Raw genomic sequence first — 26988 nt, 5'->3', positions numbered from 1 at the left:
ACCGCCCAGCAGGGCCCTCGCGTTGACACTAGAAGTTTCATTGGTTCAGGGACTATCCTTGGTCCACGTGTAAGTCTTGGCGAGTGCGACAGTGACTGGAATTGAGCTAGGCTCGATCAGGAGGGTGCTGAGGTATGAAGTTATCTCTGTACACGGGAGTACATCGCCTAGGCTAGTCGGTCTTTCGAATAATCGCGATTTCGTTCGGGCACGTCGCGATTTTCTATTTGCTCGCGTGTTTGATATTTCATTCCTTATTTTTATGGGAATTTGAAAATATCTTAGCGCTGCGACAGTAGAGTTTCAGTATACCGAATGGAAGTTCCCTTTGTAAGACACGAAATAAAATAAAGTGTCAGTAGAGTCATTTTAACTTAATTCGCTCCAAGTTAGATTGGGGTACCTTTGATACAGGTAGCACCAGCAGGCTGCGTCACTAGGGCGCATGTCGGGTCTCGATGCCGTAGCCACCTCCACGTGGTGAGACCTGGTAATTGGTATCGTTTCTCAAAGAAAAATCTTTGGAAAACGATACCAAGCTAAGAGCTACGCACAAAGTTTAAGATATTTTCTATTTTTTGTAAATTTTCAATGTTCCCTTTGAACTTTGTCAATTTTTAAAAATTATATAACAGAATTGTATTTTCTGTGTTCGTAGACTGTTACCAATGGCAGGAATCTTATCTACTCTTAATCGATAACGTAGGAAATTTTGTGTACCTTAATCTGTATCGATAACTTCCTGGAAATGTTGAGGATGATACGGTAATGAGAAGGGGATTACGGATTCACCGAAAACCTGATCGAAATCTTTCCTACCTCTTTAATACGATAATTATTTTTATTAACAAGAATATTTAATAAAATTGAATGATGTGAATCTTCATCTACAATTATGTTTATCTGTTTTATCGGTTAAGTTACAATTTCGTATCTAAAATTTCTTATTTTGTCACTGTAAATTGTTGAGGGCACATCATTTCCTTTGAATTTTTGTAGGTTTGGTGTTTCAGTACAGACAATACGAATTTCCATTTGACGGTAAGTTTGTTGTACACTTCGTCGATGGTAATATCAAGTGACGATGGTTCGAATGTTTAGACTCTAGAGGGGAGTCGGGTTCGGTAAAAATGACGCAGTAAGTGCAGTGTGTCTAGGATGGTTGTGTTGATTGTGGTTTTAATATTATTTATTAACTGATCGTGTCGTGAGTGAATACAATAAACAGAAGTTCCTTGAAAAGCTGCAACTGCTGGTAAGAGTTCAATTTATAAATTAATCGTAGAAGTTCAAACGGCGTTTTAAGGTTATGTTGATTCAATTTGCATTATTGTTTTCCTACTATTGATTTATAAATACAACATCGTAATCGCGTAAGTGAATTATCAAGTCTCGCGATGTGCGCTTATAATGTTACGCAATTTTTATCTGTATGTGGTAATTACGTTTGTTATCTCACGTGACCAAGCACGTGTATAATACTTTGCACGGCGCCATGCGCATCTAGTTCAATACCTTCTACCATGAGAGATTAACAATTCGGCTTGACGTAACACAGTCAACATAATCGTACATGCTTAGATACCTTTGTAACTTCGACGATTCGATGGATAGCCAGAAAAGAGAGCCGCCCACTATATCGCTATTCTCGAATCAAGAAATACTTGTGCCCATGACGTTTACTTCTAAGCATTTACAAGCCCCGGTTACTTCGATACAACGGAAGCAATGGATTTACTGTTGCATACGAGCTCGCATGGTCGCACGATATTATTGTTGCTATCGTTGTATTACATTGCTATCGGCCATCATAGAGATGTAATATCATAACCTTACCACGTTTTTCACATATTTGTTAAGCCTGACGTAATATACGACAAAAATATCGTTAAATTGAATTTAGTTTGGAGTTTAAAATTATAACGGCGCATTCGTGTAAGAGGAGTTCAATTTTGCAAGTAAATGATCTACGACAGTTTTGATATACGTGCACGTAGAGTATATTTAAATTATAAACAATAGAAATAAAATTCGTAGAAAACGATGGATAGCAGTCTAGTCACGTACAGAACATTTTGGAGTAAACGACGATGCGTTTGCAGGATTAAAGCTACTAAAAAAGTAACGAATTTACTGGGGTTAAATAAATAAAAAAGGGGCGCATAAAAGTACTACGTAAAAACATGACGCGTTTCTTTTTACGAAACGATTATAAATAATTTAACGAAGGGTGCAGACGGCCTCTCTTTTTCTGTCTCTCTTATTTTCCTGAGTTCGTTATCATAAATATCTTCTGTCTCTCCTCGTGTATTTTCCTCTTGTTGCTTTTTACTAAGAAATTTCATAACATCTAACGGTTCTAGGATAGGAAGGACGCAGCAGTTTAATGCACCACGAGACGTGCGATTAGGATAATATTGGTAAGTCATGATCAGTGAATAGCAACGCGTACATTCTATTTCAGCGAGAGTACGTTCTAACTTGTACTTACATAAAGAAACACGTACGGTAATAAATTGTTCGCTAACTAGAGGGGCCATTTTCTATGGGTTTATGCGCTGCGATAATAATTTTTCTTTTCTTTTTCATTAATTTCGTTAATTTCCTTTCTTTCGTTGCTTCCTTTAAAGACAGTTTCGAGAATATTGGAGCCTCGGCCCTTGCACCCTTCTCACTTAAAGCTAACGAATAAATACCTATTCGCCATTTCGACTTTTCATCGATGGCTCGTCGAGGACACTCCACTCTCCAAAAACTCCTTCCATTTCATTCTCTCTTGTCTATCTGCGTAGCTATGTTTGTCCGTTTGCCGATCGTTTGGAATTTTTACAGACTACTGTTCCTTTTTCGGAGAGATACGTGAGTAGTCCGGAGTGCTAATCGGAAGATCGATCGATCATCGAGGAGACTTTATCGGGGTAATCCGAGTTGTTGTCCAATTAAACGGGACAAAAGTTCCAACCGCGAATGCAGTGTCCTCGATCGGATTAAATTATACTGCTGAATACTACGAGCGAAACGCGTGCATTCGATCGTGGTTTGCTGTCGTTCGCTGTATCCTCCATGCTCTTCCAGTGATCGAGACTCGCCCGAGCCAGTCGGAGCGAACCCTCTCACCCCTTCTTCTCCAACGAGGAACATAGATCGAACAGCGAGGTAATTCTTCAGCCTTGTCCTATAAGACCAGTCGCAGTTGTCGAATACATTGATTTATTTGAAAAACTTTCAGATTCGGAATTGCTTGGTTGAGCTAAGGGGCACACGACCGAACAATGGGAACTTTTTGCATTTCTTGATCAACACCTCGTAAACGCCTGGTAAACCTGCATCCTTCCTCGACTCTTCTTTCCCTCAGCGTGCTTCGGGTTGATAATCGACGTCGAATGCGAATAGTCGTGTAAGCGATTCTGAAGCATCGGTACGTTTCGTTAGAGTTGGAGATCGTAGTCGTAGAGTTAGAGATTGGAGCTAGAGCCACGATCGTTTTACGGCGAATCGGTCGAATTGGCTACTTGGGATACTCTGGCAACCGATTCGATGGATCACCGGCTTTACCGAAGATCCGATCGTGGCCACCGTTTCCGATTTCTTCTCGTCTGCACGGCCGTTTCGCATCGCTTTCGAGGCAGAGGGTGCGCCGCGCAAGAGGCTCGACCATTCTCGACGTGGCCGTTGTTCGCAAACTAGTCGTTCGTCGCTTATTTGTGCAACTGTCGCTTGCGTCCCATGTTGCAGATCTTGATGTGGCACAAGGTTACATCTAAACAATCGAATCATCGGCATTAGCTCTTAGTCTTTTCCCTCGAGAATGCTTCTTCTTAAGGCTAGCGATTGCACGAGATGCAGGAAGTGCGGAAGGGAGAGAAAGGTTATGCGATTGGAAAGCGGTGAAATTCGTCTGGCGCCGAATCATGATGAACACGGATCACGTCAATCGGTTCGATCTCGAATGTCGATCGTCGAGTTGTTTTCCAACGAGCGAATCGTCACGCGCGATGTCACGCGAATCAAGAGTCAATTGGCGCAATCGATTCGTTTGTTATCCTCGGGACTTCCACGAAATTCACAGCCTCGAGTATCGAACGGCTCGTTTCAATCATTGGGCGAACTCGTGTCGCTGCGATGGAATAAAAGCATCCTTGGCTCGATTGTCGTAGATGAAAAGAGATTTCTGGAACGGAGGATAGACGCCGATCTCTGGTAGCTAGATGTCGTCGCGTCAATAAGCTACGCACGTACGAGCCGTGTATTCTTCGTACTTAATATCTATGCAGAAAGGGATGAAAGAACGTGCAAGATGAAGCGAGCATCTCTGAAAGATCGCGTGACAAGCTTCTACTCGATATCACGTAGTTGTTCTCGTACAGTAAAGATTCTAAATACCAGTCTCACTCGTGTATCATCTTAGGGACGATGTCATATTAGGAACAGAAAACATGTAACAGGTTGTGTTATATATAGATATTCTTTCACAGATGCAAACGCGAGGACTGTGTGTTGTGTATGGAAGTCAGTAGAATGGAAGAATGTAACGAAAGGTGGAAAACATGGACGATACTCACAGCTAATCGCTGCTGTACGCTTGCCGGAACGTTGCATCTGGCTGACCACAGCGTTTGGTGTCGGTAATTCCTCGCCTGAATAATCATCCGGTTGAACTCCCGTTTGTATCTTTGCTCTGGATTCCAGAACCGACTGAATCATCATTTGCATGTTATCCAGTGACTTTTCTCGCTCCGCCATATCCTCCTTTTCCTCGATCACTTGCTTCAGTTTATTCAGCAGTATCTGCGTGAGACAAAGATAAGTTGTGGAAGAGTATATAGACACGCGTGGTAGCGAATTGGAATGGCGAAGAAACGTTAAAGAAGCGAGAAACTTACGAGATTTTCAGCGTTGAGAAAGTTTTTATTATAGAGTAACTCGGAAGGAAGCGGCTCCGGCTCTCCAACGACGAAGACGTCGCTAGAGAGGCAGGACAATAACAGTGCCAACAGACACAGGCCCGTCCGTTTCGTGCTGGACCTTCCCGTCATTCCCTTAAACCTCTTTATCGCTGGAAAGAATCACGAGAGAGGTTAGCTGGTTGTCAGAGGAAATAGCCGAGGATTTTCAACGAGGGTTTTAGCAAAGACGATACTAGGGAATAGATCGAGCGATTGTTCAGGGCAGAAAAAGAAGGAGAAGAAAGTTGGAAAGATTGACGAAACGAGCGAATGATTGCAAATTTCGTCAGTTCCGACGAGGATAAACCGACCGCGGCGTAAATGGGCAGAAAGGACTTTCGTCTCCTCTATCCGTTCTTCATCCATCATTCATCCGAGTCAGGTGTACGCGGTGAGAATCGAAAGAGCAGCGAAATAACGTCGACCGGATCCGAAAATCTCGGCAAACTCGATGATTGACGCGTTTCGAAGAAAGCAGAACTTGGTTGACGACCGGGGAAGCGAAAAGAGGAAGAAAAATGAGAAGAATCGAGCAGAGTGGCTGATCTCGATCTACGTAGGTATTTATTTTCGAGTCGAACGAGCTATCAAACGTCGATTTATCTCCAGGATCGATCCCTCTGCTTCTAGCTCTCCCTTTGTCCCTTCCTCGTTCAACCACGAATATCGTTATATACCATCTGTTGGCTCGTTCTTTTAACGATCCGACGCGAAAGTTCTGCTAATTCGTTGATCGACGACTAATTCGGTAAATTTCACTAGAAGTTCGAAGAGGAACTAGGGAATAGAGATCGAGAATCTCTGGACTCGATCGCGTTGACAAACTTTTTGACTTTCCACTTGTTGCATTTCTGGAATCTTGAGGTGAGCTTCGCCTCTATCACAGGGATTTCTTTATTGGGTCTCCTTTGTACGGTAGTCCTGTAATTTCGTATTTTCCAAGACGAAACGATATCCAAGATGTATCGGAAACGAATATTATTCGATAGCGAGAATCTCAGCAGCGTGTCTAATTATTCAAAGCATAACCTCGCCGTTACGTCGCTCGGCCGGAATTCTGACGTATTAGCCTTGTTTATTAACCCTCTCTAATGGCTCGGTATGTGTGTTCGAAATGAAACAAATTTATCGCGTGCTGAAAATGTCACGAACCACCGTCTTAGTCTGTGAAGCGAATCGGAGATGGTAGAGATGTTGCGATCCGTTGCGAGAAAAGCCAAGTCTCGTTCGTTCCACTCCACACCTCCGAGCTGCGTTTCTTTTTCGTTTATATCCAAAACGAGTCGCGAGCGAAAACGAGATTAATGTATATTTATATTATAATAATCTCGCATTTTTGCGGGGCAACGTGGGGAAATGAAAAAAGAAGCTGGAGAAAAAATATAACGAGCGAAATTGCTCGACGATTGGTCTATGAACGGGCCATCGGATAAGACGATATTCGACTTCGGTCCTCTTGTTTGCGATCTCGTGTAATCTTATCCAGCCCCTCTTCCGTACCCCGTGCGTCGTTGCTCGAGCGACGCTTATCGGGCAAAGGGATAATCCTCGATGACCCAAGAAACGCGCGTGAATTCATTCAGCTGAGTAATTTATCTGGCGACCCGAGTGGGTTGTTTGGACAGATAACATCTGGGGGGAGGGGGATGCCAGCAATTATACTTTACATAATTTGGCTCGCCTACGAAAATCCGATTGAGTAATTTCCAATGCCACTCCTCGAGATCTCCACCCCCGTTATTCCTCGTTTAGTCCTTGTTTCTCCGACTATTTCCCGAGATTCTTCTCTTTGTTCTTCTTTCTCTCGTAACAGAGCAGGGATATCGCGTACGATACATCGTATAACGATCGAACCGAATTGAATCGTTGACGCGAATACGCATTACGCTGCAGGTCTAGCTTGGAAACTCGCCTCGTTAACGAACAAGCAACGATCGTTGCTTCTTTTTTCTTCTATTCGTTGGCAGAAGAAAATAGGGATTCCGTGGCATGCATCGACGAACGCGATGCACATGGATATTTATTCGGCGAACAATAAGCCCCGATCGCTTTTTGCTCGGCATTTACCGCGAAAAATTGCGAGGTAATGCGCGATTGTTCGGACGGCCTTTTATCTCAGCGACGCGAACCGATCGAGCGTGCGGTATAATCAGCGGCGAATTCTACCTACGATCGCTTCGATTGCTTCGATTTCATCCACGAGACACCGATCTTTCGAATTCCGGCTCGGTTACGCCTGGTCCTCACGGTTTTCACGGTTCTCACGGCTGTAGATCGGATCGAGGCATTGCGTTGAAAGCCGCGTTGAAAATCGCACTGAACAGCTGGTAAACAAAACCATTAACAATCGATTCGAGTGGAAGAAGCTATTTAATTGGTTCGCGTAATATCGCTGTTGCAGCTTCATCCTTGTTCGTCAATAGGATCTGACCCAAACTGTCGACGGGGAATGAATCTCGGCCGATCGTCGGTGAATCGAGAGACGATGGTGTAAAGTCACGAATGTGCGAGTCCTACCTTGATTAACTTCGAAACGCTCCTCTGGACGAGAAGCCTCGTTCGCAAAATGTTTGGACAATCGAACGAACACAGCAGGAGAGCCAAAGGTGTCGATGTCACTGACGATTTTCCCCGATTTTCTTACCGACGAACGCGTATCTCGACGAGTTTTCGGCGGGACGATGCGTGCTCGTAGAGTGAGCAGAGAGGGGCTGTTGCACCCTCTATTATACCCTGAGCAGAATCCTCCACCACCCGCCACCTAGCCGCACCTCCTACCACCTGTAGGTCCGCGCTCGCACGAGGATACCTCTGCGTACAACGCCTACGTGCATGCCATTCCTCTGCCCGTTTACTTTTCCCTCTTTTCATCTTTTCTTTTCCTTCTTTCCATTTGCCATCAATTTCGCGAAATATCTCGATTCCCGAAGCTTTCGGCTTTACCTGCTCACCGTGTTACTCAGTCGCCGGTTCACGCGACTCACGAGACGAGTTTCACGTCAAATTTTTCTACTCCGGCTTATGTAACCGGTTTTCTTCGTTTATTTTTCATCGGCCATATTGGAACAGATTGACGCCAATTTCTTGCGTTTCGGTATTTCATGAACGACACTCGCGATAAATCGCGTTACAGAGATCTATTAAACGCTACGAGCTTGACGTCAGCATATGAAATAGACGATGTCGTGGCTGATTCCATAGATTTTCCCGTTGCTGCCGCGTTTAATCCCGTAGCTCATAGAACGGCAGGGATGAAGAGAAGAAAATATGCAATCGAGCGAAGAAATAGGCTCGCGGGATACTTTACGAGTAGCTCGCTGACACCGAGTCAAACGTTATCGATTCTGATCGGCACCGTTGAATCGTCCACGATAGAAGGAGGAAAAACAATCGGAGCTTCTAGCGCGATGAAAGTTTCCCGTTCGTAAATCCACCGGCGTTGGCTAATTCCCGAGAGCTAGCAGCTTACACCCTTCGCGATGGTTCAACACCAACATGGAAACTTCGTCTAAATCATATCGGAACTTGCTACCCAAGTCCCGACGTTTCTCATTTCGCCAACTTCTTCGTTCACCGTATCGTTTCGAGGTTTCATCTTTATTACCGCGATAAAGGATTCAAGCTTTTTCTGGCTGAAAATGATTTCTGTCCGCGAAACCTTCGTTTCCATTTCTCTTCCATCCGAAGCCGATAGCTATTTTGGGCTTTCCTACGTTTCGGCTGCACAGCAGCCCGCTTCTCTTTCAGAGGAAGCCAATGGCCAAACGTGGAATGATTAAAAATTGATGAAAAGGTGCGTTCGTTAGATCGGCCGAGATGGAAACGTCGTGCCTTGATTTATTCGCAGCTCTGATCACTATCGTTGCCTACGAGCAACGCTCGATTAGCCCGTCCCACGGTTTACGCGCTGCCTTTTTCATTCCTCCTCCCTTCGAAAATATTACGCGTTGTTTTCAAAATTAGAAGAGGCTTCCTCCATGTTATTACAAACGAACGTTTCTCAATGCAAATGAAAGATGCAGGAACCGGGGAATCATAAACTTCTTGATTGGATCATGTTTATTTCGTCCAATTCATTTCATTTTACGCGTATGTGTGTATTTATCGATTTATGCAGACGAATAAGATTGTATTTTTTATAAATTCCAACTTTTAAGGAATACAAAGAAGGGAGAAAATTCGAGAAATCCTGTTATAAACAAAGGAGATGTTCCTCGGCTAACGATAAGACACTCGATACATATTGAATGTCCAGAATTCCTTCGCAAACTTGCTGTTCGATTTTACGTTTCCGTTAGGACAATCTAAACTTTGATGGCGTTCCGAAGATCGTGGTCAGAAATTAGGTTCCCTTTCCTAATATCGACGTATATCGGCAGAACAATAATGAGACGAAGGCAAAGAGAGAATCGGTAGACTGGAAGTTTCGAGTCGAGTTATTGGAAAGTCTCGGTGTTGAATCACGGAATCGCGGTTTGTCTGTGTTGGTTTCCAGCGCGATTCGGGAAAAGATTTGGGGTGAAAAGCTAAGGCAAAGGGGTGGAGTGGTACTGGTTGGCTCGCTGTCTCTTTGGTTCTCGCGAAAAGAAAAACGGCGAGTGTCGGGACAGTGGTTACGATTAAACGCACGATCTCTCGCCACTATTTGTCGGAGTTTCGGTATGACGACGTCGACGTCGACCAATGAGCGCGTGAATTAAGAATAACAGCCTCTCGTCGCTTATCGGGCTCGTTCAATTAACGAGAGCTCCTTCTTATCGCTGCGATTCTCTTTTTTTCAATCTCTTGGTAAATCGCACGCCCGGCAAAATGGCGGATTAAAAGCCTCGGATTTTTGCGCCTTTCCGTCCCGGAATCCTTCGTAGGACGCAACGCATCCTCGTTGCCAACCGTCTGTTGGTCTGAATTTAATCGCGATTATCTGATCATCGATCGCGCAACTCTTCCTTTTGGACGATACAAATAATTCGAGTGCCGCGATTGAGTGTGTTCGTCGAGGGCGCTTCACGTCGTATATTTTTAGGATCAAAGCTGGATTCGAAACGGGATAGAATTTGAAACTCGAAAGAATGACGCAATACGAATTGAAAGTCTTCCTGGAGCAACGTTACGACGATAATCGCGATTACGATAATTGCCAAGCGCAGCTCGAGTATTATCTTTGCATGCGAACATTGTTCTCGTTGCACGAGTGGAATAATACAGGATTAATATCGGTACGAACTCCACGCTTTGGATTATCTTCGAACCAAGCGAGCGCCAAATGTCATATTCGTGTCTAGGATTCGCGTAGGGAATTTACGAGGACGTGGATCGTTAGTCCTCGTGAGATTTCTATCAAATTCTTATCCTTCGTATATCGAACGGTTTTCGTTTTGCTTTGTCTCGGAGTAAGCTCGTCACGTCACGTCGGTTCAATTCTCGACACGGACTACTCGTTGCGTACACGCTAACCTGTACTCCTGACAAGGGATGGTTCTCTTCTTTTTCCTCTTTCTCAAAACTCTATGTGCTCGTTGCGCGTTTGTCGAGTAAGATAACGACTCGATGTTCTCGTTTCTTCCACCGCTTTTAAGCTTTTAAGCGGGATTAAGGGTTCGAGTAGCATCAACGCCCAGCGCTACGATTCGCCATTGTTTACTTTCAATTTCGACCGAAGTACCTTACGTTGCTGTAACGACGATGGAAGGGAAGCTAAACGGTCGTGTCTCCACGGTTTTAGATTGCTTTCGCGCTCACTGTTTCGTTCTCGTTCTTTGCAGGCAAATGTCGGACGAGGAGAAGGAAGAGGAGAAGCCGTTCGCGGTGGAACGAGCGAAAACCGGTCGCGCGAAATGCAAGAAGTGCAAGTGTCCGATAGAAAAAGACACGGTGAGGATCGCGAAGCTCGTCGCGAATCCGTTCTCCGACGGCAAGATGAAGGCGTGGCATCACTTGAGCTGCCTGTTCGAGGTGTTTGCCAAACAGAGGGCTACCACCAAGAGAATCGATGATCCCGAGCAGGACATTAGCGGATGGGAGGATCTCTCGGACGAGGACAGAAGCGCGGTTCTCCATCGAATCGAGGAGTTTGAAAATTCGTGTAAGTCTCGGCTTTCTTCGTTTCACGTGTCGGTCACCGTTCTCCGGACATTTCTGCGGTGATCTCGACGCCTGAAAACGATGCGTCGCCGTCTTTCGGCTACCGGTTCGATCATTCGGTTCTCGCGATATTCTCCGGTCAAGTATTTTTCTACGTTCCTACGTTTTTTCACGGGCAGGGCCATTCGCTGCGATACGACGCGATGATAAACATATGGGTGCAGATAAAGAAATTCGAGCAATTTCCATGGCAATGAGAAGACCGCGTTCATCTCTATCGCTTATCGCGACGCAGCAGAGACGAGCGTTTTAATTGCCGTTCAATTAAATCGAGGATGTACAAATTGTATTCCATAAATCATCTTTCGAGTATTATCGCCTATTAGAGCGATCGGTCTGCCGATGATTTACGTTGCATTAAACTGGTTTCTCGTTCCGGCGATTATTACCACGGTCGTAAAAGATCCTCGAATCAGCGCGTGTGAATTATACCTTCTGCTTTGCGCGTCTGCCGATTTCTATTTCCATCGATAAATTCTGCTATCCACCTACTCGAGGAGATTGCAAACTAACCTACTAGCATTCACCCGGGGCTAATCCTCGACGATAATCGATCGACTTTCACTCGGTGTGGCAATTCGACAAAAGCCTTGTAACGCAGAGGACCTGTAGCATCGTCTCTTTTCCTTTCTAGCTCCGTTCAAGACGCCTAAGACCAAGGCAGCCTCCGGCACGAAGAAACGCAAAGTTACTCACGATCAGAGCACCAAGCCGGACCCTTCGTCGAACAAAAAACCGAAGAACTCGGGAAGGAACGATTCGGTGTCGTCCAGCGAAGATGTATCGGATACTTCTGGATCGAGCAAAAGTCCAGAAAAGGTGCGAAAACCAACGAGGGACGACGCGTTCGAGGTGTTCCAGCAGCTCTGCAACGACGTGGCCAAAGTCGACGCCTACACCGACAAGACGGCGATCGTCAGAAAGATGTTGACCAAAGGGTCGAGCGGTGGTGGGTTTCAAAATTTGTCCGCGAATCGATCTTCGAAGTCGTTCTCGCAGCATCGCCCCCTCCCTCGGACATTTACAAATCGAGCTACATACGTACGTCAAGACTCGACCGAATTTCGTAACGTTTCCAAGGGGTCAAGGCTTCCGTGCCCGCGCTGCTCGCTGGTACTAGGAAATTAGCGTTAGTACATAGTACTGTTGAATTACCAATTACACGTACTCTGTCGAAATTCGACGAAAAATATTCGTTGCGAAGGAGGAGAAGGAAATTTCGCCTTGACGCGATGCGAATGAAAACAATCGGCGGCGTATCGCGGGAGTCGATTTAATCGAGTTCATCTGCACTCATCGTCGTGTCGAGATGAGACGAAAGCTTCGGGGATTATCGCTGTTTTTGCGCCTCTGATAATTACAAGAGGATACGACGAATGATCTCGCGACTGTCACGAGTTCTAGAGTCAACGTCTGGATGTTCGGGGTGAAATATCTAAGGGTGACAGTTGGCAGGATATAATTTCGAAAGGGGAACGAACGATGCTGTAGATGGAATATCGGTTAGGCTACTGGCGTAAACATATTCGCATTTTCCCCACCCCTTTAGCTTTGTTCCTTCCTCTCGATTATTTTTACTAGTTCTCCTCTCTCCTTCATCTATACTCTCTCTTCATCGCTGTCTGTTTCTCTCTGGCCTTCGCGTCTTTTCGTTGAGGTCGAACAAATACGATACCGGAATCGGATACAAGGAGACCATTAATCAATCGACGGTGCAGATTCCCACCGCTGTGCTCGTAAGTGGAAGATTTTTACGGGGTTATCTGACTGTGAGAGCAACAAAACCCGAATCACTTTCACGCAGCTCCGCGATCCTCGAATTTGCATCGCAGAAATTCACTTTTCGATACACTTTTCCCTTCGTCGTTCTCCGCAACGTATGAAATCTTTAAATATTCAAGGAAGGAATATATATATATATATAGAGAGAGAGAGAGACAGGTTAAAGGATCGCGATTGTTCAAAGTTAGTTAAACATCGAAACCGTAGAAGAAATACGACGTCGACAGGCGAAGATGTTTTTAGAAATTATGAGCGAGAGCTTCTCGTTTCGATTCAGATTCAAGTTCAGATTCCTGATCGAAGATTTCCTTCTGTACACGGCCAACCGATTGATCGTGATCCAACGCGAAAACTGTTTTTGCAGAAACCGCGACGAGTTAACTTCTGACACGACACGAATTGCGCTTCGTTGATTTCTTCCCTACGTCATACACTTGACCCAGTGTTCCTCGCGTCTATCGGCGTGAAATTTTCCGTTTATAGAGAAACCGTCGATCGGTTTGCGAGCTAGACCACTAATCCTCGACCATTCTTACCCGATTCTTTCTCACCTGCGCCGACAGAAAGCTACTACACGCGTGAAGCTTGCTCTTTACTTTACTTACTCGAATCCAAATCCTTTCCGATTATAATGCTATTCCTTCCTCCAGGTATTCAACTAGTAATTCGTTGACACGGAAGAAGGTCCTCGATAGTCCTCGATAATCTCGTGTCGTGAGGTAACGTTGGCACGTCAGTTGTAACAAGATCCAACCGGTCGTTCCGTGATTTTCACCACCCAACGCGTTATCACTGGTTCGCCAGGGAAAATATTTGATCACTCGGTCGTCGATGTTCTTGTTCCTCGAAGAAAAATCGGTCGATGGTTCACGTGTTCGATTATGCTGTCGATCCGGTCTTGTACGAAATCGGTCTTGTCCGTTTTTCGTTTCTACTATATACCGCACATTCACCGTTTTGCGACTATTGGTCCCGAAGGCTGTGCTGTAGAGTCTTATAAGCTTAGCTGTCCCCACCTAATCAAGTTCAGTTTGTAAACGCGATGTCGAGCCCCTTCTCGTGCAGCCAGCTTGGCTCCAGACGCTCGTCCATTCTTTCCCTCTTTCTCCACGCGCCTCTTCTCTCCCCCGTGTACATACTCTCTCCTTATCTCGCGCTAGACTCTCCTCCCTCTTTTAATTCGCCACCTCCTCCTTGGTTCTTTCCTTTCATTCTCACCTCTCCTCTCCTCTCCTCTCCTCTCTCCTACTCTTCCTTCCTCTTCTCTCCTATCCTTATTTTCGTGCCCAATGCTAGATACCCTCCACTCGCTACCCAATTAATTCTTTTTTCCCCGCTTTGTACACTCTCGCTCGCAAATTTCGATCGTCTTCATATTTCTCTGGACTCGCGGTTCGCTGTAAAACCATCGCGAAGAAAATCTACGGAGATTCGATCGATTCGTGAATCGATTCGAGCCGTCGGCTATCAGGGTGACGCAGCAGCCACGATAAACGAGTCTTGGTGACCTCTCGCGTTCTTTCTTTCCGCGGATGAAAAAAACTGACGGGTTACGCTGAAACCGCGGTTTAAATTCATCGTCGGCCGTTGGCCGAGGCTAAAAATCGACGGAGGAGCGGCCCATTGGTTGTCTGGAGCAATCGGCGTTCATCGATAAGCCAAAGTCGCTTTTGATTTCGCGGGTCAACGAAACGCGAAACGGCCTGCGAATCGTTGCGAAACGTCTTTTGGTCGACGATCTAGTAACACGATTCTCGTTTCAATGGACGTAACGTGACTCTTTTTCCTTTTCCTCGCCGCTCCTTTTCATTCGAGTACACAGTCTGCTCGAAAACAAGGATATTTACGCGAATCGCGTTAATCTGTATACGCGTGTTACGTTATCTCGTCGATATCGCATAGATCGCTCGTACGCGGGTGTTATTATTTAGGGGTTGCGATGAAATTTTACCGCGAATTTACACCGGTTATCCCCGGGCTGATGCACTCGCAAAGTGACGCAAGGTGCACGAGGAATGTGGGAAAGGAACGATGTTACGCGAGATTTTTAACTCGAGACTCTGGTTCTCCCAACGCGAATCACAACACACGGGGTTGCCTTGGGGGTACTGTTATCATATCCTGGATCCTATCTTGAGATTCCCTCGGTGGAGTCGGCTTTCGTGTCACGCGTGTTTGTTTGCCACCCACGACTGTCTCCTTCCGATTTTTCGACCAGGATCTAATTTTACAAGTCGTTCTGTTCGACCTGGGATCCTCGAGCCACGAATTTGCCGCGATAAATAGGGAGATTGTAATCGATGATGGAGCAGTGTTAGAAGATGGCGGAATTCCTCGAAAGATTACAGAAGAAATCAGCGATTCGCATTATTTTCGACGATGATGAGGGACGGTTGTGGTGGTGGTGGTGACGTCCCGACGGCGGTGGGAGCCCGTTTCGTCGTCGATGTTATGTTTCCTCGTTCTGTTGCGTTACGTTGCATCAAGACTGGCTCGACGCGTGCCACTTCTATCAATTCTGCATCCGTGCACGTCGTTTTCTCGGAAGTGGAAAAGACCGGATCGCTGAAAATTGGAACACTTCCCTGGAATTTCTCCCGTTAATTCGATAACCGCGAGGTTTTACACGATCATCCATGTCCGAGCTCGATAAGGAAACCGTGTGTGCTGGGATTTCGGCCAGCCGGCAGTGCGTTCGGGACATCATCGTTACGATATCTCTGGATGGCGCGCGTTCAGACGATCTGTCGACGATTCTCGCGACATGGAAAGCGTGCCACGAAAGCGTGATTTGCGAAATCTCGTTTCGGAGCAATTCGAACGAAATCATCCGCGATTTTCTTTTTGCTCGCGCGTTTATCGGCTCCTACGAGATATCGCGTTATCGCGCGAGAGTTAAACGAAGAAACACCGCGAGCAGCGATCGAATGCGATCGATTTTCGAAAAATGGAAAGGAGAGGAAAGGGAAAAAGGAAAGAATTGCTCTGGTGACGAACGGAAACGAAAATTCGAATTGGAACTATTCGTTTGACTCGAACACGTTTGAAGGTACGATTACTCGGGGAAATTACTTTCGAGCATTCGCTCTTCTATTTTTCTCGGGGCACGAGGGTTGGAAATTTGCCTGAAGGGAAGAAGAGGCCGAGAGAGTAGGAGCGTAGCGGTGAAAAAGGAAAGAAAAAGGAGCTCCATTTTATTTGTGTGGGGGCAAATAATAGCGTATCTAGCTTTCACGCGTCCCCTCTTCTTTCCCGTAAACCGTGGAAAATCTCATTGAAGCGAAACCGCGTTATCGTTTGTCCGCGGAACTACACTTTGTACGAGTCGTGGTATCGTCGGTGACCTCTCCCTATCGTTCCCGCGTTTCCTTCAGCCGATCGATCATTAATTACCGCGCTCTTCTTTAATCTACGTATGAAGTCACCTCCGCTTTTACGAGCAAACTTTCATTCGTTTATTCGTTCGTTTGCTCGTTCCTTCGCTCGCTCGTTTCTTCAGTCAGCGTCGACTGACGACGCGCAGTGGCTCAACCCGCGGAAAAGCTGGTCAAAATACCAACGCATCGCTCGATTCGTCTGAAAATTCGCACATTAGGGTTTCCGCGGTCGCTGATTACGAATCCGAAGTTAATATTTTGGAAAACCAAATCGCTGCGTCACAATGGCGGACAGACGTGCACCAAAAACGTATTGCATTTGGCTGAAATTAACTATCCGAGGATTTTCTAGGCCACCGATTACGAAGCCGAAGTGAAAATCTTCGAAATATTAAAATCTTCTCCTATTTCTTTTCTTTTTTTTAAAGAAAAGGCTGTGCCCCGTGTTGTTTCTCGCGCTTTTCATAGTAACGAACATCGAACCGAAGCGGTATGTACCACTTAACTTCGAAACGTTTTTCGAAATCGCGAATATGCAGAAGATTTTTTATTCCTACATGACAAATGTGCCGTGACAGGAAAAAGCTGTGGATGTTTCGAAGGCCGCGTTTTGACCAGCTTTCCGGCGTTTTGGGCCAGTGCGCGGCGTGTGTCCGGACAGGACGCGGGTAAACCGCTGGTTGGCCGGAAAGAAAGAAAAAAGAAATTCAATTGACCGAGGCTTAAATCGCGGTTTTTTCGTTCAAAGAGATTTCGGCGTATCTAACCGCGTTATCGTCGGTCCGTGCTCCTTCTCCGCTTTCAGCTCGCGTTGCTGGCGCTCCTCGCTTCCCGCTTCCAGCTTCTCGTTCCATCGCGGAGGGGAAGCGACGAACGAGATCGTGGTTTTCGGAGGGACGCGCGTGCGAGAGGTCAAATCGTCTCTCTAGGAGTTATCGACCGTGAAGTTGTGCCGTCGCGATCGCTTGCGACATCCTCGCCCTCCGGAGCTTGCGTCCAACCCCGAATTCGAATGTCCGTCTAATTTTCCATCCCTTCCACCTCCTTCTAGCCTTCGTCGCCGTGATTTCGGCTTTAAACGTTTCGGGAAACGATAACCGATTTTCTGTCACGAATGCAACGACGCTATAGATCGATAGCGTGGAATCTAGGAAGCCGTTTCTCGGAAATATCGTTATTTGTTTACATCGCAACGAGAAGTGACGCGGCTCGCGTCGTTCCTTCGTACGATCACACCGGCAAACACGAGTTCGGGAATTTCGTCGTTTTCGTGGACTTTAGGGAGACGAAGATTTTTAGAAACGCGTCGCTTCTCTTCGTCTATTTACCCTTCCGGTGTAAAATGAAAACTATCCTAGTCAACGCTAGGGTATTTCGTATAAAATTATACAAAAATTTTGGAGATTTTTCGAATTTTGTGCACATTGGAAAACGTGATTATAGTCTAGCGATTAGTGTAGCTTATGATCATAAGATTTGACGTTTTGCTAGTCGTCTCGGAACGAGGTGTTACACTCGAATCGGTTTCTGGATCGCGCGATCGAGGAGATAGAAGCATCGCTGACGGAATTGTAGCACGCGAAAGGAAACGTCGCGACGGATGGGTGACGAGGCGATGATTTATAGAGACATGCAGCTGTTCGAATGCTCGATAATCGAGTGGAACAGACAAAACGTCGCCGGTCGATTATCGTACTTGAATAGCCGTTCGATTGATCTCGGCTCCTCGCGAGTTACTCCCTCCAGGCTTTCGTTCGTCTCGTTTGCGACGCCCCGTTGCTTGTCCTGCTCGGATTAGTCCTAGATATCTTCCACGGTCCTGATCGAGATCGTTCGTCCAATGAAGACCGCGCAGCTCGCGATCCATGACCGTCGGTGATGTTTTTCCAAAGCGCGCCTGAAGGCGGAAGGGAAGCAAAGAGGAAGTTTCCGATCGCGACGCGAGATTGTCCTCGCGAATAACTGTGCCAAATCGCAGTGATTTTCCGTCCGGCTAGTGCAATCTCTGGAAAAGTTCCAGCACGTCCCAGTTCCACGCAAGAATCTCGCCGAACGCTTTTCGATCACTTTCTACCGTTCTCCGGTAGCTGGATGGTCCTTAAACCGACGTTCGTCTGGCTCCTTTGTTAGCCGAAAGTCGCGCAACAAGTTGGTCGCGAGCAATAACCCTCGAGGCTACGTACATATACATACGTAAATACGTTTACGTAAACATGTTTGGTATGGAAACGGAAAAATCCCCGATGTAGTAACGAGCTGTCGCGTTAGCCTGCTGACAGGCCTGGAAGAGGTGTGTACAGTTGTCGACCAATGAATCGTCGATAAGCCATTACGCGAGAATCGTCTCGCGAGAAGGTGCATCGCTTATCTCGCACACGCAACGTAAACACTGCGATAATTTCGTATTTTTATAGGCTACTTATTTGGCTGATAAAGCACAGGGGCAGAGGCCAGGGACTCGTCCGTCGGATCTCTAATTAATTTCTCTGACGGCCGCTGAAAATTCAATTCTAACGTTACGAAATACGAACACAACTCCAACTCCCTTGCAGTTCCACGCACGCTTTTTCCTCCTCGAGAAACGCTGCCAACGAACTTGACGCGATAACGATCTGCTAGGTGCTTCTGTAACAAAAGTAGGTTCAGCGATGAATTTGTCTCGTTTAACAATCGTCAGAGATGCGATGTATCAATGCAAACGCGACGACGTGTTTTGAGGTGAATCAGGATCTCCGACAGCGTTAGCGAATGCCTCGAGAAACCATATCAAAGGAGTTGGCGTGTAAAAAAGAATCAAGGTATCGCGTGATAAGCTTCAGGCCGGAAGTAAATATTGCGACAGCTCGCGGGTGCGCGATAACGATTGCGACTGTAATGGAGCCCGCTGTTTATTCGTCATTCGCAATTTTGCCGATGATCTAGTCCCGTCCGACGCAAAGGAGGTCGTCGATCAACTTTCCACGAAACGCCACTGCGCCTGTTCTTAATCGAAAATACGACCACGCGTCTGCATCTCGATCCTTTGCTTCTTCGTTCGTCCCACAGCTTCCTCGCGACCGATTTCGGAGCTGCGTTTCCTCGCATCCCTTTCGCGTCGATGAACATCTCAGCTATGAAAAGCCTAACACCCGGTTTCGAGTTCTTCGCAGAGTCGCAGAGCCTTCGCTGGCTGATTCCTCGAGCGGAGAATCACGAGACGCTGGTGATCGTTAGGGAAAAAGGGAACGAACGAAAAGCGTCGCATCGGAATGCAGCGGCAGAGTGGAAAGTTACGGGCGATAACTGCGCACGATAACCGCCCGTTGATCGAGGATATTCTATCGAACGGCGTTCAGCTGGTTTCGATTTCGTCTTGCTACCGTTCTGACGTTCCGTGCTCCGCTTCCGTTCGTAAAAGTTCCGCTCGCGTACACCCCACTGTAGGTGGTGAACACGACTGAATGCTAAACGAGGGCGGAACGGCATAGGATTGGGGCTAAAAATTAACGTTTACAGGGTGTCGCCGAAAGACACACAGAATCGGGTTTCGGGTGGTTTCTCGTGAAAGAACGCGTGAAAAGTATACGATAACTCTATTCATTTGCAGCTTAGTTTTTGAGAAAATCAAATTTGAACAGTCGCCTTATACGTATGCATCGAGATTAAAACACAGTTCGGGAAACATATTTGTAAACAATGTTCATGCAGTACTGGAAGAATTGTGAAATTTATTCTTGTTGCATACGAAGTGCACTCGTCTAATTACACAAAGTACGAAACAAATGTTCAAATTCGATTTTCTCGAGGACTAGGTTTTATAAAAGAATTATCGCATACTTTTTCGTGTTCTTTCTAAGAGCAATCGTTTGATTGCCTGCTTGCACGTGTCTTCCAGGGACACCCTGTATGTGTATATACGCCTCACGCGACGATAATTGAAAGTTTGAATGTTTATCTTCTCAGATAAATGTCCAGATTTGTCCATTCATTCGCTGGTGACGCCTGATTATACCTATCCATCGAGATTCGTGCTTTGACGAGAGTGATTCAGCATGATTAATGCACATCACGCGCGCGGGTCAGGGTCTAAAATCACCCCATCGTGTGGTCAACCGGTGATCAATAGGATTTGTTGGGGTTCTTTTCCGGTTCCTACTACTTCCGTGGTGTTTATTCTGGACCAGTGATGGGGAATGATCTATCACTTGGCTGCTTCCCTTCGAGGTTATCTTGTTCGGCTACACTGTATCGTGATGAAATTGGAACTCTGAAAAACTTCCACATTCGGCGAAGCAATACTACCATGGTGGTGGAGCCGAGGTGGGTAGATTATGAGGGAAACTCTGGCTATGAGAGGTTCCTTTCGAACGAGAAGGAGAATTTTGGCAATAAAAAATCGACGTAAGTACATCAGAAGGATTACCGGCAATCATGATGAAATTCTGGGCAGTCGCGAGGACGTAAACTTCGACGTTCGAGTGATTTCCTTGAGATCTCTTGGCACGCCACGGAAGAGCTACTTTGAACTTGTCTAATTCGTTACGCTTTTTCAGATGGTTTCAAGAGCTGCGTCAAACTCTGGTGCAGACTACTGCTTCCCGGCGCTGTGAAGAGGGTGTACAATCTGCAGAGCAAACAGCTGCTGAAGCTGTTCTCGCGTATACTGCTGCAGGACGAGGACGAAATGCTGGAGCACCTGGAGCAGGGAGACGTGGCTGAAACCATTCGAATATTTTTCGAGAAAAGCGTCGCCGTGAAACCGGCAGCGAAAAGCGTCCTTACCATTCAAGAGGTAAACGAGAGTTCCTGGATATTTTGGTTGATATTCGTATTGATCCAGGGAGGATTTGCGAACGTTCTCCGCGGGATAAGAATACCCAGGACGACGTTCCAGTGCTAAGATGTGGCTCCATTAATCGAGGAAAGCCTCTGGATGAAAATTATAAATTCTCGGGGATCAGGAGACCGTGTATTACCTTTATAATTCGCCACGATAGGAGTCTCTCTTCTCTTCCGCTGTTGAGAGGCGCTTAAAATTCAATGCACACGCTCATTTCTCCGTTTAATTTTTCCTCCAGTCAGTATTCTTCTTTCTCACGCTGTACGATGCTTTGGTACATTTACGACGACAACGAGACAAACAGCTAAGAAACGAAATGGAATTTATTCGCGTTCATCGGGGCTCGAATAATCAGGGGAATTCTTTAGGCGTGTTTGGGATTATCGAAGTCTGACTGGATCACCAAACGAAATTCCCTGCTGGGTCAAATTTAGAAATTTCAAATTCCATCTCTTAAATGTTCCCACATTTTTCTGTATATATAATATCTAGCGTAAAATAAGTAGTTTGAATATAAAACTCGATGTTATCTCAATCTATGCGTTGTACGAAATATCTTCGTCCATTCGTGTTTGTGTAGGTGGACGAATTTCTGCAAGAGTTGTCGCTTTTAACTAAGGAGGACGAGCAGATCCATCACTTTCGTTCGATCGTTCGAAGGTAAATCGTTTGATATTCTTCCTCTGTTATATTCGTGGAAGGCAAACTATTACGTGCTTTCCAGATGCACCGCGGACGACCTGAAGATGATCATCCGGCTGATCAAGCACGATCTAAGGATAAACGCTGGCCCGAAGCACATGTGAGTCTAGACGTATAAATAGTTTCGGTAAACCAGACGATTAGGTGGCAACCGATGGTATTTTTTGCCTGTTTGATACATTCGCAGTTTGGGTGCGGTGCACGATGACGCCTACGAGGCCTTTCAAACATCCAGGGACTTGAACAGCGTCATCGAACGATGTTTGGAAGGTTCCTCAAAAATTGGGAAACCATCTTCGTCGCCTGGCCAGTCTTCCAACACTAAGGTCACTCTTGCGCTGATGACACCGGTCTTACCGATGCTGGTAAATTCCCTCGTTGCGCGTTAAAATGTCGCTAAGGCATCGTAAGAGTTCCAAGTGTCAAATTTGATATCTGAAATTGAATAGGCGGAGGCTTGCAAGTCTGTGGAAATGGCGATGAAGAAATGCCCGAATGGAATGTTGTCTGAGATAAAATACGATGGTGAACGGGTTCAAGTACATAAAAAGGGAAACGAATTTCGGTACTTCAGCAGGTCCTTGAAACCTGTACTTTCTCATAAAGTAAGCATCCAGTTACATTAGTTTTCTGATTTTCCTGCTTTTTGAAGTTACATGTCACGTTATTCGTTCCAGGTGAATCTGTTTAAAAATTATATTCCAAAGGCCTTTCCAGATGGCGATGATCTAATTTTAGACTCTGAAATCCTCATGATCGATACCAAAACTGGACAGCCATTACCTTTTGGCAGCTTAGGCATACACAAGGTTCGATTACTCGCTGAAATGTACGATTCTTTTGCGAATCCTTTCTCCCCGAGATTCTTTCGATTATCTAATTTTTTCAGAGAACTGAATTTAAGGATGCCAACGCATGTTTGTTTATCTTCGACTGTATCTACTATAACGGAGATATTTTATTGCACAAGTAAGTTGTCCAGTTTCATAAAAAAAAAAATTTATATAAATTAGTAGCAAACTTTTATTGTATGTAGGCCTATGATGCAACGGAGACGAATTTTAAGGGAACGAATGACAGAGATACCAAACAGAATAATGCTCTCGAAAGTCAAGGAAGTCTATGTAAGCAATTCTGATTCCATTCGTTTTGTTCAAAGATATAATTACAAAATTATAATGTAATTGCAATTTCAGAATTCCCAAGATTTGGCAGACATGATTGCTAAAGTTCTTAAAATGGGTCTGGAAGGATTAGTTCTCAAGGACATTCATGTATGTATCAGATATTACTTGTAATCTTATCATTTACCAAATAAGAAAGTATCATGCACTGTCATCTCATTGTTGTTTCTTGATTTTGACACAGGTGAAGTGCTCGATATTCATTTATTGCAAACACTATAATTTATATACACATGAAATGTATATATTCGCCAGAAAGTATCTTTATTGCTCTTTTAAAATGGTATTAATTACTCTTATTGAAACAACAAAAATATAAAGATACAAATATTTTAGTTTATATGATATGATTTAACACGAAGGATTTTCATCTGCCTTATCGGTGACTGGAAATTAAGTTGAACGTAATTCTTAAATTCACCGTTGTAAATTTTAGAGGGTGCAATGAATCTTCCAATTACTTTTAAAGTCGGTATTTTAATTGCACAAGATACCATAAAAATGAAAGGTCTATCCTGAACTTCATCTGTAACTTTTATCATCAACAATAAGCAATGTAATTCGTCAATATATGATTGTTTGCAGAGCAAATATGAACCGGGTAAAAGACACTGGTTGAAGGTAAAAAAGGATTATTTATACGATGGAGCGATGGCTGATAGTGCAGATCTCGTTGTGCTCGGCGCATGGTATGGTACTGGAAATAAAGGTTTGTTTCCCTTTCTTGTACCACAGATTTGGATCTTTCAAATTTGTAACTTTATACTTTGTGTTTTTAGGTGGTATGATGTCTGTATTCCTCATGGGATGTTTCGATGAAGACCATGACAAATGGCTAACTGTAACCAAAGTAAGGTTCTGCATACTTTGTAACAATAATGTGGATATATAACACTGCATTTGTGCTTCAGTGATTCTTTAATACAGGTGCACACAGGTCACGATGACGCAACACTAGTGCTACTTCAGGACGAGCTCGATATGGTGAAAATAGGCAAAGATCCAACCAAGGTACCATCTTGGTTGCACGCAAATAAACCAATGATTCCTGACTTCGTTGCAAAGGATCCAAAGGTACTTTAATTCTCAACTACTAAAGTAATCACAAGTAACGTTCGTATTTTCCCTCGTTAATTTTAGAAACAACCAGTATGGGAAATAGCGGGAGCAGAATTTACCAATCAGGGTGTTCATACAGCTGATGGCATTAGCATTAGATTTCCACGGGTAACACGTATTCGCCACGACAAGGATTGGTCCACTGCCACCACACTGAATGAGTTACGACATCTTTTTAAAAAAAATTCAGAGTCAATAGATGTTAGTCTTCTTTTACCCTCAAACTCTGAATGTAAACAAGAAATTGATAACAAAATTATAGCTAAGCAGAGTACGTCCTTAGACATAGGAACAATTTCTGACCAGAAATTAAAATCTCCGTTAAAGAAAAATAACAAGTTAAAAATTGAAACGTCACCTCTGAAGAAGCTCCATGGAAAGTCAGAAATTAATACCGACTGTGCGGTATCCAGTTCTAGTAAAAAAATTAACAAGCAAAAGTATAACGGAGAAGGGACCAATATTTCGGATCAAGAGGACGAGGGAAAGGCAGAATTTTACACTTTCATAGATAAGGATGTACGGTTTTTAGTTTATATTTTTTAATGAAAATCACTTTCGTTATACTTGCCTTAATTTACTACATTCGCTTATAGTATATCGAGTACACTGCAGCGGGAATTCCATTAAATTGGATTGAAGGACGAAAACCGAGAAACGGTCTTCCATCAGATGCAAAACCATTACACAGTTTAAGAAGTAGTGAATTGGTATGTAATTGGCTACAAAAACAAAAATTCTTCTTACAAGATTAAAATATAAGATAGTGATTTTTCTGTTTACAGAAGGCTAATAGTATTTTAAAGGGTGCACCAGTCAGCCTAGCGTCGAGTTTTAGGAAGAGCAAGCGAAAGTCCGTTCGCAAGGTGCTCAAGACGTATCCTTTTACTCAATGAACGACGGCCTCCTTCCTTGTCATTCTATCTTTGGAAACAAACTTCTCACGAAATTAGAGTTTGACTCGATTGGTTGCGTTCAATCAGCACCGTCCGTTACGACTTAAGGGACAGTTCTTAATTACTTTGGGGCGGGCACAGAATCCAGCGAAATGGGTTGCGATCCATGGAAAACTTGTATGTTAACCTCATACGTAACACTCTAGGGAAGAGAAGAGTTGGCAAGTAACGCGGTAGGAAAATGGAACACGAGGTTTTCTTTCATGTCTTAGCGCGTCTCATACTCCCTTGAGGCGGATTTAAAGCAGACGAGTCATTTAACGACTGTATCTTGAAGAAGGAACCGCGCGACCAGGTCGATTATCTTCTAAGGCCTCTCGCGAAAAAGAGGTCGCGAATAATCACGGTTCTCGTAACGCACGTGATTTTTTGAATCAAACACTCAAACGTTACCACCAGTTTATCCAAACTATGAATATTTTCTTTAATCACAACAAAATCGATATTAGACTTGGAGCCAAAATTTTGAAAGATCAAGAGAAGTCTGCAGCTACATACGTGATTCATCCTTCCAAGGAGATTTTATCTTCTGCTGTTCACGTACGTATGTCGACCTTTAACGCTTTACCCTAATGTTTGTAGAAAAAGGTACTCCCTTGAGAACAATTTGTACAAACCAACTTGATTAATTTAAACGTCGTTCCGACAAATAAATCCGCTAATGAAAGTAATGTTTTTTAGTAGTGAACGCGTTAAACTTTCGATGCGATTTTAAGTCGCCGGATAAAGGAGTATACTAACAAGATAGTTTCGCATCCAGAACTTTATTTTTTAGTAAAGTAAAAGTACCAAATCATGTCGTCTTTCAAGCAAATCCGTTTAAATATATCTTGGAAAATGCATTTCATTGTTCTTACGATTGAACAGCGAAGGACGCGAATCAGAAAAGGAGTGGATTTCGATCACGTCGTTAATGGATGCGTTTTAAATCGATCGAACGAGCAGAACTCTCGATAACGGAATTAAAGTTGGTTAACACCGGCACCATTACCGCGTGCTAGCGTCGGCATTAAGCGGCTTCCGGCTTCTGGAAGTTGTCAGCCTCGTTAACCGTAGGCGCCAATTGCTCGCGTCGCTTCACTCTGATAATCTTCCGCCGCCTATCGAATATGATTTTACCTCATCCGTGTGTAAACACGAACGTTAATCTCGCAATCACGATGCTTCTTCCGTTCAACGTGATCTTATACATTCTTCAGGACTTCGAGGATATACCAAAGACGGCGAGGCATGTGAACATCTCTTGGGTAGAGGCGATTGCATCGGTTTCTGAAATTCAACAAGCAGGGGAACATGCTGTGGAACTGGCTGCGGATTACTGCTCGTGTCCTTGTTTACACCGATGACACCCACCTCAAGATTTATTTCTCGCGAATCATCTTTCTCGACCTTACCTTGTTTTTGCTCTTTCTGAACATTCGTTGCAGTCACTAGCATCAAGGAATTATAAGACAGAACCGAAATCGTGTGTTATTTCCATGCAATTTGTGATCATATTTATACATATATTTCATAGTTCAACATAGTTATTGATATTCGTAATTGCAACCTTCTAGAAATAATTTTAAAATGTTCTACTATTGAATAATTATCAGACATGAGTTAGAGGTATTTTTAAAGGTATGTTTGAGAAGACTCGTGACTTTAGTCGTAGCAAATATATGGATATACCTGGACTAGATTACTTACCTTTGACATACTTTTCGTTCCGTATGTCCATTGTGAACGCCCATATTACTCCCTTTGCGTTCACAGATGTACGATATTCACTTATACGCATCAGCATGTTATCCTTAGAATATTTCATATTGATCGAAATGGATTATTTCGGAAGAGTCGAGTGATCTCATACGTTCGAATAAAATTGCGAATTTTTTTACATCTGTAATCATACCTATCAGATGTATTTGGAGAAAAGGGAATTATTGGAACCGAATGTGACTCGTTTTATTACTTCCTTCT

At 44.5% G+C, this 26988-nt stretch overlaps 2 protein-coding genes across 3 annotated transcripts; one reads left to right on the top strand and one right to left on the bottom strand.

Moving 5' to 3' along the window:
• Nucleotides 1-1122: 1122 nt before the first annotated feature.
• LOC108554137 (uncharacterized) lies at nucleotides 1123-13822 on the bottom strand. 2 transcript variants are annotated; one of them, XM_017909310.1, is made up of 4 exons: nucleotides 13475-13822; nucleotides 4884-5056; nucleotides 4563-4788; nucleotides 1123-3760 (listed from the first exon to the last, which is right to left on the bottom strand). In XM_017909310.1, the coding sequence occupies exons 2-4, from the start codon at nucleotides 5034-5036 to the stop codon at nucleotides 3699-3701; spliced, it is 441 nt and encodes a 146-aa protein (XP_017764799.1). In that variant the 5' UTR covers nucleotides 5037-5056; nucleotides 13475-13822; the 3' UTR covers nucleotides 1123-3698. The 2 variants fall into 2 exon arrangements, with proteins under 2 accessions (XP_017764799.1, XP_017764800.1); XM_017909311.1 differs by lacking the exon at nucleotides 13475-13822 and adding an exon at nucleotides 11784-11844.
• DNAlig3 (DNA ligase 3) lies at nucleotides 1125-26949 on the top strand. The gene is made up of 20 exons (XM_017909312.1): nucleotides 1125-1138; nucleotides 10709-11028; nucleotides 11722-12036; nucleotides 20779-21017; nucleotides 21646-21725; nucleotides 21790-21867; nucleotides 21955-22132; nucleotides 22217-22372; nucleotides 22445-22576; nucleotides 22657-22736; nucleotides 22804-22891; nucleotides 22964-23041; nucleotides 23537-23660; nucleotides 23731-23801; nucleotides 23879-24025; nucleotides 24092-24589; nucleotides 24667-24780; nucleotides 24856-24947; nucleotides 25476-25566; nucleotides 26226-26949. Exons 1-20 carry the CDS (start codon nucleotides 1131-1133, stop codon nucleotides 26370-26372), a joined length of 3036 nt encoding a protein of 1011 aa, XP_017764801.1. The 5' UTR covers nucleotides 1125-1130; the 3' UTR covers nucleotides 26373-26949.
• Nucleotides 26950-26988: the final 39 nt, after the last annotated feature.

This window comes from Eufriesea mexicana, unplaced genomic scaffold (genome assembly GCF_001483705.2).
Source record: "Eufriesea mexicana isolate 0111107269 unplaced genomic scaffold, ASM148370v2 scaffold16945, whole genome shotgun sequence".
NCBI lineage: Eukaryota > Metazoa > Arthropoda > Insecta > Hymenoptera > Apidae > Eufriesea > Eufriesea mexicana.
This window is presented reverse-complemented; position numbering and strand designations above follow the sequence as displayed.